Source organism: Xiphophorus couchianus, chromosome 19 (genome assembly GCF_001444195.1).
Source record: "Xiphophorus couchianus chromosome 19, X_couchianus-1.0, whole genome shotgun sequence".
NCBI lineage: Eukaryota > Metazoa > Chordata > Actinopteri > Cyprinodontiformes > Poeciliidae > Xiphophorus > Xiphophorus couchianus.
This window is the reverse complement of record NC_040246.1, coordinates 858085-876068: the sequence shown is the minus strand read 5'-3', so window position 1 is coordinate 876068 and position 17984 is coordinate 858085. Positions and strand designations below refer to the sequence as shown.

The window sequence follows — 17984 nt, the reverse complement described above, 5'->3', positions numbered from 1 at the left end:
TTTTCCTGGCAAGAAAATATTTCAGCTCAGTAGAGGACATAATAACTATTTTTGGCATTGCTAACATATTTACACACATCTATAGCTGCATTTCCTTTACAAACGTATGTAAATCTTGGTTTATATTCTCCTAATGTCGATAAAACACAAGTTCTCAATTATGATGTTTCCATTAAATAAGACATTAAGTTAAAGTCACGCCATTTGTTATTAAAAATCATGGCACCAACAAATGTAAACAGTTGAATGAAATATATTCATACATTCATATGGGAGCGGCTATGTATGCGGCATTTTGGGAAAATTGCATGGATTCAACACGTTAGAATGCAAGTTTTTATGGACTGTGATGCCCTGAGAGCTCTGATGGAGCCAGCAGCACCTTGTCTATACAAAAAACAAAACGAAAACAAAATACTACTTCCTGTTTTCTTCTTCGTCGTTTCCGCCAGTAGTAACATCCAGCTGTTGGTCACGTGACTCCTGTGGTTCAGAAAACGTATTTCCATTGCAGTTTTGCAAATTACATCTATTTTGATGCGGGTGAAAACTCCTCGCACAAAAAAGTTTTCCTCTCTTTTGAAATCGCTTCACTTTCGTTAAGCAAATTTATTTTCATAATTTCAATTTGAGCAATTCTGTGCTTAGTGGAAACGCAGCTGCTGTCTCCTTGAATGCTGTCTGGTAATGACACATCAGCTGGTCGATACGTTCTCACTTTTGGAAGTTAGCCGTTGCAATCGTAACTTTTTCACCCACTAAAATACGCAACGCGACGGTTACAAGTTGAGATTAAAGGTCTTATTGCAAAGACCAGAGTCATTGTTTGGTGGTGTAAATTTTAAATACAATTGTTTTTCTCTCTCAGTAATCAGAACTGAAGTCAATCAGTGTATAAACCAGTATAGAGACACAACAGCTCATATATCAGGAGCCGTTTTTTCCTTTTGCTGCTTCCCAGATCAACCATTGGACATTGAGTTGTGGCAGCAGAATTTCTCCTGAAAGAGGTTTTACCAGTCTGAAGATAGATGTATTTCTCTGTGGTAATTGTTATTTTTCTTCAAAGGTTGGGCAGGATGAGAAGCATCCTATATATATATATATATATATATATATATATATATATATTTTTTTTTTTATATAGAACAGCAGCTGGCGCGGCTACACACTGACAAAGAAAATGGCTTTTCCTGTGCCGGTCAATAAAGCCGAAGAAAGGCTGGGAAATTGAATTCTCGGTTTCTAGATCATGACGAATAAAGTCCAGAGAAAAGTGTAAAACAAAAAGAAAACCTTTGCGTTTTTTGTTTTTTGGGCGACTCGTTAACTCTGTTGTTTTGATGCTGTAATGGTTTCATGACCTTTTAACACAGAACACACACACAAAAAAAATATTCTGAGGAGGGGGAATAAAAATGGAGAAATAATGGGGATCCTTTCCCGCCCGGAGCGTTGTCTGAAAGCATGTTACCGGGCGACCTTCAAGCCAGACTTATTCGCCTGTTTTGGCCTCTCTCTCCAGACACGCTCCTCATCGACTACCAGTTCACCTTCAGCCTGTCGCAGGAGGACGACCGCTACTACACCGCCATCAACTTCGTGGCCACACCTGAGGAGGTATGTCGGGCAGAAAACGCCCCGCCGTCCTGGCAGCTGTCCACTTGCTAAGAATAAATATATCGAGTGAACCACCACATGACTGAGGTGCTTTATTTTCTGATTACAGTAGTCATGTGTCCCCTACTGCTGCTCCTCTAACATGTTTGCTCTTTGGCATTACCTGAAGTGAGTCAATGAATGCTGAAAAGAGGAAAGAAACAACGATTTCTGCTTTTAAAGAGCTCCTTATGATCAACTAACATTTATCAGCAGCATGAACTTAGTATGTTAGTTTAAAAAATATTAAATCCAAACCCTTTAATTTTACAGGATGTTAATAAAAACAAGACTAGAAATCTGAAAAGTGTGGTGTGAACTTGATTTCAGAAACCCTAATGCCCCGTCCCCATCACAGGAGAGCTTTTTTACTAAGTTAATTTCAAAAACACTGGCCTTTAGCGTCATTTACTTTTGACTTTTTACTCCCCCAGACCTGCAACTGGCGCCGATTGGGACGTGCGTAAAAGCCTTCGCACGTCGTTAACATGGTTAGCCTTAAACGCAACAAGAAACCAAAGATGGTGACCAACAAAGTTTGGGTGGAGTTGTTTGTTGAACTTTTAGCAGGAGCTCCAGCACGATGTAGTCCTCCCTTGCTATGTTTTCTGTCTATGATGTTCTCCTAAAATATGGCATGACCTTTGTGGATGCAACTCTCTTTTAGTTTAAAAGACTGCAAATACAACCCAACCCAAAGCTCTTGAAGCTTCTATAACTTTAACAAGACTGTAGATGATAGACCGACAAAGTAGTTCGTCTATCGTCAACTACTTTGTAAAGTGGAAGGAAAATGCCTGTTTTCATAGACTTGGCAAATACTTGATGTGAATGTGTTTTCAGAACCCCTCAAAGCCCCGCCCACACAGGAGCAGTTTTCATTTCAAAAACACCAACTTATAATGTCATATTTTTTACTCCCCAGACCTGAAAGTGGTGCCAAACAAGGAGTATGGGACGTGTATAAAGCCTCCAAACGTTGTTTGCATGGTTGGCCACACAACAGAAAATAAAAATGACCCAAAGTCCTAACAAAGGTTAGGCAGTCTTGTTTTAGTACTTTATGCACCAGCTCCTGCTGGTAATCCTCCATTATTGTTATGTATTGTGTCAATGATGCGTTCAGGGTTATGGGTCAAGTTACCAGTTAGGCTAAGATGTTAGCTTTATCACAAAAAATTGTTTTTTTTGCTGTCCACACAAATATGCAAGAGCGAAATTTTCACTCTGCAGCCTGTTTCAGGAAATGTTGGTTTTGATCCCCTAAAACGCCGTTGTCATGTGAACAAACGATTAAAAATCTTTCTGTTTTAGAAAAACACACTCTGTTGTGGGCGGGGCTTCAGTCAATTCTTTACAAGCCAAGTTTAGCTGCTACTACAGCTGCAGTAGCCACTTTCTAATTACATCCTTTACAATCCAAAGTGCTGTTTTGGCAGCGTTTTCCTAATAAATACCATAATCACCTGCTGTACGAATCGTGTTTTAGAGCCCAAGAAGTAGAACCTTAGGATCACAAAACATGCTGGATATTCCTGATATCTCTTATTAACACATGAGGCCTTGAACAGATTGACCTGTGAATCAAAGTGACGTCTTATCTGGAAATTTGCTTGTCGCAGTCACACAGCTGTTTTCCCAGCAAACAAAAGCTCGTCCACTTGCGTTTATTCGCCAGGAGCATCTGGAACTGAAACTGAAATGAAAGCGTCTGATGAAATGTTCCAGACGGTTTTTCTCCCCTGATGAAGCTTTCACCAGAGTGTTGCAACGGCTGAAATGTAATCCATTTGTCATCTGAGCAGGAGCAGAGATAATTACCTTCACACAGGAAGTGATAACGGCTTGTCTGACTTAACTTCATCTGTAAGATTAGGAAAGAATCCAATTTAAATGCTTGTTCTTGCTTTTAATAAAGTGTGATTAGGAATTAAGTTTTGCATCTAAAACAAGTGAGTAACACCTACTGTTAAATAAATGTGCAATATTTTGTGTTTGTTAGAGCTAAAGCTATGTTGTAGGGGTGCACTGATGAGTTGGCCCTGATTTAAAAAAATAATAATAATTATTCGGAAACTTGGATCAGAAATCAATCTAATCTTATCGACTTACGTTTAAAAATCTTCCACATACTTAAAAAAGACAATTGAAGTTTGTGGTAATAAAGTGACAGCATGTTTAAAAGTTTAAAAGCTTGGATCGTTTTGTAGCTGCTGCTGAAAAGTGCTCAGTAACAACATCCACACCGAAGAGTGACATAGTAGTGCTTAGTGTGGTGCATTCACTGACTGCATTTTAAAGTTTCTTCCTCTCAAATTGAGTTGTAAACCAGCAGAATTCAGTCTCTGCACGTCTCTAGTCGTATAGTCTTCATAAACAATATAGTACACATAGTTTGGAGTTATTAAAGGAATTTATCTTCTGTTACCTGTGCTGTTTGCTCTTATTCACAAGTGTGTTTGTGCTGCTGCAGCGTGAATAAAATCTATACTCTGCTGTCTGACCTGCGATGAAATTAGTTTCTCAGTACCTAATTAAATCAAATCTAGCCTTTCCTCGCTGGCTTTTGCTTCTCTTACAAGTATCTTTGTTGTTTGTTTGTTTGTTTTTTGGAGACAAATTAAAAGCAGTGATGTTGCTGTTGGTATAATTGCTGTGTTTCCGCTCTGCCCACAGCCAAACCGCGATCTGGACGTGTTCATAAATGCCTCCAAGAACTTCAACCTGAACATTACCTGGGCGACCAGCTTCACAGGTACGTTTCTGTGTCAGAGGAAACACACCTAGCAACAAGCTGTTGCTTTACACGTCCATCTGAAAGCGAATATTTCTTCTCTTTACTTCCAAGGAAGAAAAATGAAGTTTAAAATATTGTCCTTTTTTTTACTTTAAATTATGAATAACTTTGGCTTAAGAAGTTGACACAAAGAGGCTGCTACTTAAAGGGTACTTTTGTAGTTTCTACAATATTTTCTTACTATGTTGAGGTAAACTGTTCTGATTTTTATTAATATTTAAAAATTCCTTTAGTATTCTATGTTTAGCTCTTTTCTTTTCTACTACACCAACTTTCACTCCTTTTTTAATTTTTTTTTATTGTCGACTCAACATGGCTTCCTTTCCTGCCTTCTTCATCCATTATGACACTTCTTTTTATTTTTTATTCTGTTTTCCAGCAGGCACCCAGACCGGAGAGGAGATTCCAATCATCTCCCGGTGTAACATCAAGGAATTCAAAGACAGTTTTTCCAACGAGAACTTCGATTTCCGCAACAGTCCGAACATAACGTTCTTCGTCTACATCAGCAACTTCACGTGGCCCATTAAGATCCAAGTGAGTTTCTCTCAAATCAAGTTGGATTACAGCCCTTGGGAACGTCTTTACCATTTTTTTCCCCCTGTACGCAAGTTATTCAGTTGAATACAGAAAAGGCTAAACAGGGAACTGCATTTAGGTTGTATTACAGCACTGTTATTATTAGTGCTGTGAATTGATTGAAAGTTTTAATCACGCGCTAGTGCTGTGATTCATCACTGTGCTTTAAAACTGTGTAAGCTTGAAATGTAAAAATGCACGTTTTCAATAAATGTTTGGGAAAATGTTCAGTCATCTCAAACTGATCAGGTCAGTTTTTTATGTTCAGGACTGTTTAAAAAAAGTCATTTTGTTTCAAACGTAGTTTAGAAATGCTAACTATTAACTGGTTGTTCTTCAGGGGAAGGATAGTTCATTGTTGCAGTAAATAGGTAACATATTAGCTTGGTGTTATCTAAACGTCTATCTTTTTTTTAAAGCGAAATTTCCTGCTGAGTGCACCAGTCCGTCTCTCCTCACTCATTTTTTCACTCGCGCTTGCGACTCTGCATTTCTGACCGCAGAACAAGACAACAAGTGTAACATGCTGCTTTCTACTATGTAACCCTCTGCGATAGAGAGGCTTTCAGGTCAATATAACGCAATTAATATGAATTATGTAATATTAGCAAGTTAAGCGTTTTAGATCAATCGCACGTGTTCATATGTTAACATTGATAGGCCTAATAATTATCAATGCAGTTAGGATTTTTTCTTGGATTATTTTTTCGTTCTGTTAGTTATTCTTGGTGGGCCTGTTCCCCCCCCCCCCCCCCCCCCCCACTTCATTCTCTCTCTATGGAGGGTGTCCATGCATTCTTAAAAAGTCTTAACATATCTTACAGTAAGGCCTTAAAATGTCTTAAATTCACATAAAATAAGTTAGCCTTTTATATGTTATTCACAGGTCTTAATTGTTGTGGTAGGACTTCATAGATTTTGTGTAGTTTTCTTGTTTCTCATGGGACTTTACTGCTACGTAAAACTTTGAGTCATGCTAGCTGCTAATACACCTTTTCTAGCTACCTAGCTAGTGTAAAGCCACCTAGCCATTTTACATCCTTCATAGTTGAGTGCAAATGTATCGCCGGCTGTCTGGACAATCCTCATCTTAGCCATTGGCTCACTTCCTTTGCCATTCCTTCCAATTTCTTTATTTATTTGCGATTTTCTTTTGTGCATTTTTGTTGCCGTGCAGGTCTTTAATTAATTTCAAAGCTGTCTTAAAAAGTTCTTAAAAAGTTTTAAATTTGTGTTGGTGAAACCCTTGTATAATTGGCATGTCATGACCATGTTTCATCCTGAACCGGAGGGGCAGTGTTTTCATTTTCATGCTTTAATTGGTCACGAGGTAGAGTAGGGGTCCTCATCAGTTCACTTCTAGGAAGGAAAGCCGTTTGGCCCAGATACGACCGAGACTCATTGCTTGCAGCCGTCGAAAAGTCGAAAACATGCGACTGGGGAGGCTTTCTCTAAATCAGCTTTACATATATCAAAATCCTAAAAGTTATTGTTCTTGTTTCTCAAAAGTTTCAGGTCTCAGTGAGACATTGGAGGCTGTCCTGAAAATGTGTCCAGTGCAGAGGAACTGCTGCTCCTTCAGAGCAGAGTGTTTGTGCTGGACTTGTTGATGTCTGCTTCCTGGCAGCTGCAGTGAATAAGACCCTTCATCTGCTGTCCTGCTAGCCGGCAGCGTGTGTTTATATGGCTTTGCTACAATCAGTGCTGAACTCAGGGAGGCACTCCAATGCATCATCAGCGCTGTAGCTGTTGTGATGTTTAGTAATTCAAAGGCTCCTTGTTTTTTTTTTATTTTATTATTATTTGTCGCAAGGCTTTAGCTAATATTTACTGTGTGAATAAGATGCGTACTGTCGACGTCACTCAGTAAAACAAAATGTATTATTATTATTTTTGGTCAATGCATCAACCAATAGCATGTAGTTTGAGCCCATTTCTAGATGGATAGAGGCATAAACAGAACCTGCAGTGATTTCATTTGTCTCTGGTTGTAACTTTTGGAGAAAGATTCAAAATAATAAAATCTGAAAGAGAATCTGAAATCTGTATCTGCCAAGAAAAGCCTGTTTAAAAAAAACAACTTAAAAAACAAACATTGTCATTCCAGTACCATATGTGCTAGAATAATGGGGAAGTATTCTGTTTGTGCTTCCAGATTTTATCCTCTGTCCCAAAATATCCAGACATCTTGTTTTCTTCTACTTGTACTTCATTTCCTTCCTTCCATTGTTCACTCCTTCCTTTCTTTCTTTTTTCTCCTTTCTTCTTTTCTTACATCCATTTTTCTTACTTCCTTCATACCATTCTTCCTTAATTCTTTCATACCATGCTTCCTCATTTCCTTCCCTCCTTCCTTTGTTTCTTCATTCTTTTTTACTTCCTTCCTTTTTTCTTTCCTTCTTTCCTTTCCTTTTAACTTCCTTCCTTCTACCTGTACTTCATTTCTTCCATCTTTTGTTTGTTCATTATTTCCTTATTTTCTTACTTTCCTGTTTTTTCTTTCCTTATTACTTCCTACATTTCTTCCTTCCCTCATTCTTTCTTTCCTTCCTTCCTTATGCTTCCTTCCTTCCTTGTAACTGTACTTCATATCCTTTCTTCCCTAGAGTTGAGTTCAGAGCTTGTATAAGGTCATTCCAGAAGTTTTATGCTTTTCATAGCAGGTTTGATGTTTGTTTAAGATACTTTCTCTGTTAAAAATAAATATCAATACAGTTTAAGATAAAAATGAAAAGCTCAGACTTAACGAGTTTTAGCCTTGTGGATCATAATACAATATAAACGGCTCTTTGTTTAGCTGCGATGCTGAGGATTGTTCCTGTGTGGTTCTGATGTCGGCTCTGAACGTCGACCCGGTTAGCGTTAGCAGGCTTGTGCGGTGTGGTTGGAAAGCGAGGCGCTCCCGGCAGTCCGCCCTGACAGCGTTCCACCCGAAACAGCTCTGAGTGATGTGACTGGTCACACCGTGCAGACCCCCTCTGCCTGCCCGGTGGGGGGGGGGATCACAATCCTGCCTCCATCTTCTACGCTCAGCTGTGCAGTGTGAGGGGATTTTAGGTCTTTCTCAGCTTCAGAACCTCAGGTGGTCCACGTCGCCGCCCCGCTGCATTTCCTCCTCTCATCCGGCTCTGATCCACTTCATCTCCTGTCTTACTGGGTGGGATCATGTAGAAGATCACCCCCTGTTCCTGAAACCAAAAGAGCGCAGGACTTTTTCACCCAGCGCTGAGGTAAACCTCTCCACCTCCTCCTCGCGCCGCTGCTCTTCTCAAACTATTTTCCACCACTTACTAACGGCCCTCCATTTCCTTCTCTCTGCTCCTCTCGCCTTCGCTGACCTGCTGCTGGACTTTTTGCGCGTGTGATCGTAGGTGGCGGGTGCCTCCGGCGCAGATCGGCAAAGCGGCAGACCGAGAAGGAGCGAAGGGCAAAGTGGAATGTTAAGTTGAAACACATGCTTCATTCAGAGACGGCCGCGTGCGGAAAGCCAAAGCCCACTCTCCAGGCTTCTAACACAACTCTCTGCTTACTTTCCTCACACACCGACTCTGTCCACCTTCACGTGCTCGAAAATCATAAGAATAGCAGCTCATGCGTTTTCCAGTTTTGCGACCAAACCACCTGCCGGTTTCATTCAACCGCCGGCATTTATCACAAAAAAATACGTTCTTTGTTTTGCCTTCCCCGACACCAAAAGATGAGATTGAATTCTTTCATGTCATCATCGTCTGTGTCGAGCAAATCAGGTCATGAAAACAAAATCAATTGCGGTGAAATTAGTCAGCCAAGAGTTCCCCGTTCCCCTTGATTCTATTTATTTATTTTTCCTCTTCCCCCACCCCCGATGAAGAATAGATCTGAATTTAATGATGATTGTAATTAAACACAAATCCCAGACTAATCACATTAAAGAGCTGTAATCCTTCTGTTCTGTGTCTTGGTGAACATGAACATGTCATGATATGGTGGAGATTAGAACAGCCTCCTAATTTGATGCCCCGCTGCGGAGGAGCAGCAGCAGCTGCAGCGATGGGCTGGCTGGGCCCCACTCTGTGGAGCTGTGGAGTGTTTATCTGGGCTGCCTGTGGACGCCTGGTGCTTCACAGCAATCTGAGAGGAGGGGTAGCAGGAGTGGAGGCTTTGTCAGTGTGCAGAGAGCGAGTAAAGCTTGGTCATAATTTGAGGAAAGAAAAAATAGTACTGGTAAAAAAAGAAATGCGTGTACATTTATATACATATATACAGGGTTTCCCCCAGAAAAGCCCGGTGGTCTTGGCGAGTTTGGATGCACCAAACAGAGTGTTGTCTGATTTTGCAAAACTTTGACCCCCTCATTTAAAAATAGAGATGCCAAAGTAGTCATTTTGGATCCGCCTGTGGTATATTGCATTAGTCATTAGCCCAGTTAGCATGGTTAGCATTACTAACAAGCCAGTCGCTGTGTATATTTGCAGAAGGTAGGCCTTTACGGCACCTTTCTCATTTCAAAAAGGCCTCTGATGCTTTCAGATCTGGCATGTTTGATGGACGTTCGACGCTTAAAAAAATAAAGCAGAACGCTTTGCTGAGCTCTGTTTAGCTTTCCTCTTACCTGCGACAAATGGGTAACTCTCTCACTTCCTTTCTCTCAATGGTTTCCTTTTCAAATAGCTTCTTAAATGTCTTTTCACCACTAATTACCTAGTTAGCTGTGCTAACATGAAGCGCTAATCATGAACATTAATTCCGCTAACTCTTCCCTGTTGACTTCCTTATTGTCTACATCTTACTTGACTCTCCTTTCCTTTTTTCTCCTTCCTTTCATTGCTTCCTTTTGTTCTTCACTTCTTACTTTGTCTCGCCTTCCTTACTTGTTTTTTTTTACTATATTTTCCTTATCTGTGTCCTTTGCTTCCTTCTTTACTCCCTCTCTTCCTTGTGACCTTCATTCCTAATCTATTTACTTTTTACCCATCTCACTTTACTACTTACTCTTTCCTTGTTTTGCGTGTCCTTTTCTTTCACTTATTCTTTGTGTCTTGTCTGATGCAGAAACATCTGCTTCAAATTCATAATAAAAGTTTGTATTTTATAAATTTTAAACTGAACAGAAACGAGTTAGAACTCTAGAAAGTTGAGCCTTGAACAGATTTCACATGAAAAAGGTGTGGAAATCTTGGACAGGATCGTTTGTACTTAAATCACTGCCATAATTCATGTATAGTCACTGGGACATAACAGATCTATTCTAGTTTTTAAAAACGCAATACAGTCATGTCACGTTTAAAGTTGAGATTCCATTCACTCTTTGAATGTAGAACCTGTTGAGTCGCTCCCCGTCGATACCGTCGCTGTCTGCCAAAGCTCCGGTGTAGATGAAATAGCTGCTAGTAGCCATTAAAAGAATATTGAATATTTACGTTCCTGATACCCTACAGCAACACGTCCTATAGAGTATCTTTCTCTAGCGGGCACGCAAGAGGAGCACCACCTGGGCTTCATGCTCCCCTGTTGAACACGGCTGACACTCGAGAACAGCCACAACAATAGCTGTTCTCAAACGTGTTGTCGGCATGGCAGCCTGCTTGCACTTTCTTAAATTGAGTCAGGCAGTGATGACATGACCCAGGGGCGCTGTTCGTGAACCTTTGAAGGCCTCTTCCTTCAGAGGTTCATAGTTGTTGTAGGTGAGAATTCTGTACATCTAATCACTCGGAGAAGTCTGTGGCTCTTTAAGGCGGCTGTCACAAGGAATAAGCAGTTCCAGGGCCATAGTCAACAAGGTTTTCTTTAATAATTTAAAGCTTTAGCTGTATTTATTCATAAAGTCTCGGGATGAATCTCATTTTCATTATTCATGCTCGACCTTTCTCACATTTTGTTATGTCCCGACCACAAACTTTGTGTTTTGCTGGCATTTTACGTGAGAGAGCAGAACAAAGTGGTGCATAATTGAGAGACTGAGGGAAAATGATACATGGTTGTCACATTCAAGGAGCTGTGATCTAAACCGCTCCCCTGTAGCTCTCGATTTGAGCTTAGTCCTGCTGGTATTCCTTGATCTGTTTTCCTCTCCAGACGCCAACATTTTTTTTTATCACAGGATTGCTATGTGTTTATTAAAAACACTTGTGTATGTCTGAAGTGTCACAGGTGGACCACTTCTGCATTATCAAGAAGTTTAGAAGACCCCTCCAGGACATAAGAGTTAGAAGAGGAGCGGATGTGGCATCTGACCACCACCTAGTAGTAGCCAACATGTAGTTGAAGTTCAAGAAGAATTGGATAAGAACAACACATGGTAGAGTGAAGTATTATGACAGACGACCTAAAGGTCACCAGCGTCAGGGAGGAGCTTGGTTTTCAGTTAAAGGACAACATTGAGGTGCTAAAAAAGCACAAGAAATTGGAAAAGGACAAAAGGAGTATACAGACAAATTGGCAGACCGGTAAAGAGACACACATAACAGCCTGTGAAAAAGTGGTTGGAATTAAGAAACATTGTTCACAGCTGAGTGAACAATGACGGAGAATGAAAGAAGCTGGTTAAAAAGAACAACTACAGAGCAGTGAAGACGAGGATTAGGAAAGACAAAGACTGCATAGATGCACGGGCAGGGGGAGAAGAACAGGCAGCATACAACGGTTGTATGAAACAGGTCTATGACACGCGTAAGAAATAGTTTGGAAAGTACAGCAAGCCAGGATGACCCAGCAAAGACAAGGAGGGACTAGCACAGCAATTGAACTGATGATCTGAACACTTTAGGGAGGTCCTAAGTGGACCCATGTCACCAAATCCATCAGCCATCAACCCAGCCAACAAAGCTCTCATCATCAACTGTGACAAGTTGACTAGAGAAGAGATTAGGAAAGCTGCTGGACCTGACGACATACCTGCAGAGGCCCTGGAAGTAGTCCTGGAAATATCAGAGGGGACACTGTACTCTTCAAGAAGCTTTGGGAAAAAGAAGAGCTACTGACTGGAAGAAGTCAGTCTGTAGTGTACCTTAAGAAAGGTGGTCTCAGCAACTGGAAACACTACAAAAGTATAGTCATCTGTAGAGTCATCCAACACATCCTCCTTGAGTGGATGACCTTGTTGATGTACAACTACGACAAGCAATTAAGCTTCTGACAGAAGTAATCGTGCAAGGACGAGATTGTAACACTACGCATTATTGTCAAACAGTCCTTAAAGAGAAATTTAACGTTGTCCATCAACTTTGTCAACAAAAGCGTTAACTGTGTGGATCGAAAGGTCCTATGGAAGCTTCTCCAGTACTACGATATCCCAGCTATGAGGGAATAACATTTATATTGATCCACAAAGGGTAACATACCAATAGCTTCCAAAAATGGAGTTTGACAAGGAGGCTTGTTGTCCCCATTCGTCTTTCTCATCGTCATTGACTGGGTCATGAAAACTTCACAGGAATGGAATTCAGTAGACGGTCACACTTCTTTCCCACAACCAGTAGCAAATGCAAGAGGAGACTGATGTATCGTACATTGGTGGGACTTATCATCCATAAAGAGAAAACTAAAATCCTTAAAATCAACTTCCAATAGCATCAGTCCAATCACCCTAAATGAAAGTCCTCTGGAAGAAGTACGGTCTTTCACCTACCATCATTGACTAGCAAGGTTTAACCAATGTAGTTGTGGAGGCAAGAATTAACAAAGAGTCCCCCTTCATCCAACTCAAGAACAGGTGGACATCCAGAGAGCTGACACTGACCTCCAAGATCCAACTAGTAGTTATACACGGCTTAAACCTGAAGGACACGGTTTATCTTCCAAACATTGCATTTTGTAAAGTTGGTCAGAAAGTTTAGTTTCTACCTCATCAGACTAGGTCAACTTTGCCAACATGTTTGCTGCGTCTTCTACATAAATTGTGGCAAATAGGACTTTGAGTAGGTCTTGCTAAACAAGGTTTCTTCTTGCCTCTCTTTCAGCCACATTTATGACTCCATAAATGTGAACTTTATAGTTTTTCTGTCAACCAATTCTCCCACCCTGGCTGTGGGTCTCTGCAACTTCTCCTGTGTCTCTTAGTTTTCTCTCCAATTAATAATGCTTCTTTTTTTTTTTTTTTACCTTTCTCTTTAACATTATATATTATGTTTCTCCTTATATACATGTATCTTCAGTATTCTTACTGCTCTAATCGACAAAAGTATTTCCACAGTTCCTAATCAATCACTCTCACTTTTAATTCCTCATTGTTGTTTTACCTGTGAATATTTGTGTTGTCAGTTTACTTAAGTTGATCATTGTGATCATTTCTTGAGGAACTTTCTGGTCTTGCCCTCGGTAAATCACTTTGTGCTCTGTAAAGTTTGCTTGATTGATTGAGATGGCTGCTCACATTACCCAGGCTCTGCTGGAGGTTTCTTCCTGTTAAAGTGGAGTTGTCCTTTCCATTGTCGCTCCATTCATTGTCAGTATGACAAATTGTTTCAAAGTTAACTCTGTGCTTGCTCTGGAAGAGCAATTGCTGCAAAGTCAGGAACTTGATGCATTCGGCTGAGTTGCTTGAGATCAAATTTCTTTTAGAATTTGCATCAGTCTGGTGTGAATGGATTGATTTGACTCCCATTTTTCTGTATTTAAATTAGAAGGTCTCTTTGTAAAGATGATATTCTCTGAGCTGTTCAAGGCTTGAAGTATTTCTCAGATAAGTTCTGCTCATGTGATGACGCATTAGTGTTCCTGCTTTTCTTTTAACCCAGATTTTTTTGCTCAGTCAGTGTACATCTTAAATTTTGAACTCTTTGTGGTTTCCCATGTGCCATTTAGTCTGTTTTTTGTCTGTCAAGAGATTAACTCTAGAGTGCCTGCAGTGTTGGTACTGTTTTAAACTTTTTTTTCCTAATTAGACGCCTAACAAGTTAGCTGACATTTCCCCAGCCTCCTCCTTGATGTTGACATCTTTCTGAAAGTTCTCAGTGAGCCTAGCAACACCTCTGAAGTTATTTTCGGTGATCAACAGACTGGAGGAAAGTTGTCTCTCTGAGGATTTGAAGCTCATCAGCAACCACCGACTGCACTTTGGTGATCCATATGGTGCTGATTATGTGCAAATAAAACACTTGTGCACCTATCAACGCACAACCGTCTTGATCTTGTCTCGTCACCTCTCATTTGTTCACTCGTACCTATTTAGGGTTGTTGTAGACTCTGGTCATTCAGATCTGCATGTCAACTTCAGCCTTTATGGTGAATAGTAAGCAGCAGTGGTGATGAGAGCATGGTCCAAGAATTTCATTTCGGTTCACAAAAGTTTGTGTTTAGTACTGGGCTCTCATGAAGCGGGCGCAGTACCCTGGGGATGCCAGAGAGGGGCAGTGTTGCGTCGTCACAGGTTGGCGGTTCACCGTGAGGCACTTTGAGGTGAAGGTAGGAGGCTGTAGGAGGGAAAAGTGGGGTGGGGAGGTGGAATGACTCTGCGTGCGTTGCCCCTGGCAACCTTGATTAAGACAGGATGTCGCTGGAGCAGGGGCACTTGTGATGATTACATGGAGAATATTTCGGCCCACGTATTCAGGAATGAAGTTTATTCATTCATTCATTTTCTGCTTTTATTTTCTCAGACAGGCTGTGTGTTGCTGAAAGGCAGCGCTGCCGGCTTGTTGTCTAGTTGACATGATTGGTTTGGAGCATCAGATCAACTGACTCTGAGCCTTCAGTGGCTGCGGCGGCGAAGTCTGAAGGAAATAAAGAAAGGCTTACAGCAACACTGCGTATCGTTATTGACACATCACAACCACTTGGAAACATGAACCACAAATTAGTCGCAACAAACAATCTTCACATCTGGGCTTTGAGAACCTATGTTTGTAGTTTGTCATACAGTCGTGTGAAAAAATGTTTCCCCTTTGCATATTCTTCTCCTTTTTGCGGTTGCATGGCACTTAAATGATTTAGATTTAATATCAGACTAAAATAACCGCAGTAAATAAAAATTTTTATTTTAAAATGATTTAATTTATTAAGGGAAAGAAACTTCTCAAACCCTAAGTGAAGCTAATGACTGGTTGTACAACCCCAGCATCTGCCATCAAGTGTTTGCAATAACTGGCATTATCTATCTGTATGTATGTTATCTAACCTCTTGTTGTAACATTTCCCTTGTACCACCTGATTTCTAACTATTTTTTTCTCTCTCTCTCCACTTTTTTCTATTTTTTAACAGATTGCTTTTTCCCAGCACAGCAACTTTATGGACCTGGTGCAGTTCTTTGTCACGTTCTTCAGGTGAGCACAGCACGCACACACATGAAGGCTTGGAGACCCGTGAGTCCCTCGCAGCACACGTTCCCCACACTGACTGTAGGTGACAGGTCAGTTTATCCGCACTCCATCCGGCTTCAAAAGGCTAGGAAGGAAAATGTCAGCGCCATTTTAGTCGGCCACTTTCAGATAAGATCTGTTCAAGAAGCAGAATCTTTTCGGACCATCTTAATCCACCCCAGAGTCGAGACACTTCTTTCCCTGCCTTCTTCAACCACTTGTTGAGCTCTTAAATCCTCCCCGCTCTCACAGCTCTGATTATTTAACATGACTGATATTCTGAAGAAGCATCTCAGAAAATTAACTTTTCTGAGATGTGTAATGTGCGGTTAAGTGTTTTTTTTTTAAGGGTTCAGCATCCGTGTGTGTTTAGTGTGGTGAGAGCAAGTTGGCAAAAAATCTTTTGAAATTACTGAGAGAAACTAATGTGACTCACTGGTTTCCAGCTGCTGGTTAGCTGTCGGCATCCACAAACAAACTCAAGACAGGACATTGTCTCCTACGTCACACACAAACATACTTTTAAATTTATCTGTATTGTCAATCCAAAAGATTAATACTGATTGTCTTTTAGCCAATACAATATTGCGATCCTTATGGTGACGTGGTGGTGGCAATACTGTTCCACTGCCTACTTGCCTAGAGTTGAAAGGCAGATGGACTAGATGGAGTTTCACCTTCCAGATGAAAAGTGACACCAGACATACAGCCAGTGCCACACTGGCACAGTTTATGTCAAAAGTCCCTTGTCCACAGGTTTTAATTGGTTCTTAGGAGTCAACCTTTCCCAGATTCATCTCCAATTGCAGATCCAGCGCAGTTCTTCCCCCGTTTTTTTGAAACCAAGTGGTGGTGCTAGCTAGGTAAGCGATTCGATTGGCAGCAGACTTCATTCATGGACTGGCAGCAGACTGCATTAGTTGTTTGGCCTGTGGAGTTGGGTCACTGGACGAGTGAAGGCGGTACTTGTGGATACCATGTCAACCGGATATTGAACAGCTGCAGTGAGACATGACAATGGAGAAAGGGCTAAAGTGTGTGAAAGACCTTGGGTCAGGGGACTGAAGACAAATTCAGGCCACTTGCTTCAGATTTACAGCTTTAAAAATGTTTGGACAAGTTGGTTGTGGAAAAAATTGTGAAAAAGTTTCAAGACTTATAAATACATTTGCAACTGCGCTGCTTTTAGCCTCATTTAGACACTGAACAACCAACCATTCTCCATTGCCAGACACGAGGTTCCCACAGCAGGCAGAATGCAGAGGGTTTCACAGAAATTTTTTTTTTCTACTTTCCCTGGAAACAACTGCCTGCTGCAGCAGGAAACAGTGCTGATGAGCGTGGAAAGATTGAAATGAAAGCAGGAAGGTTGTGCATCTCTGTGGAACTGAGCGCGAGTCAGGAGTCTTGCCTCACCACTGCAGGTGACAGCTTCAGAACTGCCTACTGCTGCTTTTTAGCAACACAAAAATGGTTGTTGGAGCAGATTTCTTACATGTTTTTTTTTTATGTAGTGTGCTAAATCTGAACATTTTATAAGTCCGGGGTGCTTTGTAATTATGGATGTGCTTGTTCTGGAGGAGGTCTGAAAATGTGCGTGTGTTGTCGCTGCTGTTGTTCTTGGGCGGCCTGAATTGTACATCTGCAGGAATTGCTGTAATGTGTTATTGATTTTAAAAATGAACTGGACCATAAGTACAAGTGTCCGCATTGTGGTTGACTGGATGTGTGTGATTTTTCTCTGGTGTCCTACAAGTGTGTTTCTTTGTGTGCGTGCCGCCCACAAGAGAACTACAGGATTTTTTTTTCTCCTTGTTTTTCTGGACTCGGTACATTACTTTATGTGAACAGCCATTTATAAACACTGTGGACACAATGAAGAATCTTTCTCTTTGCTGAGGTTCATGGTATAAACATAGTGGAACCATTTACCATTCATGTTTTCATCCTTCTCTCCTTTATCTACATTCTGTCCCGTTGCATCCACAAACACAAAGTGATGAATAACTGAAGTAAGAAGAAAACTAGCATGATTTTCATTTTGTATGAGGTGTATATTTGTATTTACCCCTTTACACTGGTTCCTCTAAATAAAATCAAGTGAAGCAAACGCATAGAAGAAGGCAAATGAGACAGAAGTTAAAACTAAAATGGCCCACGTGTTGTAATGAGTCAGTCAAAAAAAATAGTGAGCTAGCACAATGACAGCATTTAAGCTAGCTTTAGCATTTTAGCTAGTATTAGCTTTAACATTGTTTTTTTTTCATACTGAATGGAGTATATTACTGCAGATCAACATACTGGCCATAGCCCTCATGCTAATGTTAGCATCCTAGCTAAAATTAGAATTTTAGTTCATTTTGATTTAAAAACTAAACCTAATAAACTGAATGGAGTGAGTTAGTGTTTGTCAACATGTTGGTGATGCATATGACTGATAGCATTTTATTTTTTTTTCATAGTGAATGGAGCATGTTACTTTAGGTCAACATCCTACTGATGCCCTTTGATAATAATAGCATATTTGTAAAAGAAATGGCATGCTGGCTAATTTTGAAGGGGAAAAAAGAGATCCCTGGGTCTCTGATTGGATGGCTATTCCTGTTAATGTTGCAGCTACTGTCCAATATTTTACTTTCTGCTACTTGGTTATATAAATTGAAATGACAAT

The 17984-nt window shown here is 40.6% G+C and overlaps 1 protein-coding gene across 3 annotated transcripts in view; it reads left to right on the top strand.

The window, feature by feature from the left end:
* atrn (attractin) overlaps window positions 1–17984 on the top strand; it is a 151540-nt gene that overhangs the window by 51311 nt on the left and 82245 nt on the right. For all 3 annotated transcript variants that reach the window (XM_028001581.1, XM_028001584.1, XM_028001583.1), the window contains exons 22-25: window positions 1526–1620; window positions 4336–4414; window positions 4836–4993; window positions 15216–15277. In XM_028001581.1, coding sequence (XP_027857382.1) covers window positions 1526–1620; window positions 4336–4414; window positions 4836–4993; window positions 15216–15277 — 394 coding nt within the window. The remainder of the gene's footprint in view (window positions 1–1525; window positions 1621–4335; window positions 4415–4835; window positions 4994–15215; window positions 15278–17984) is intronic.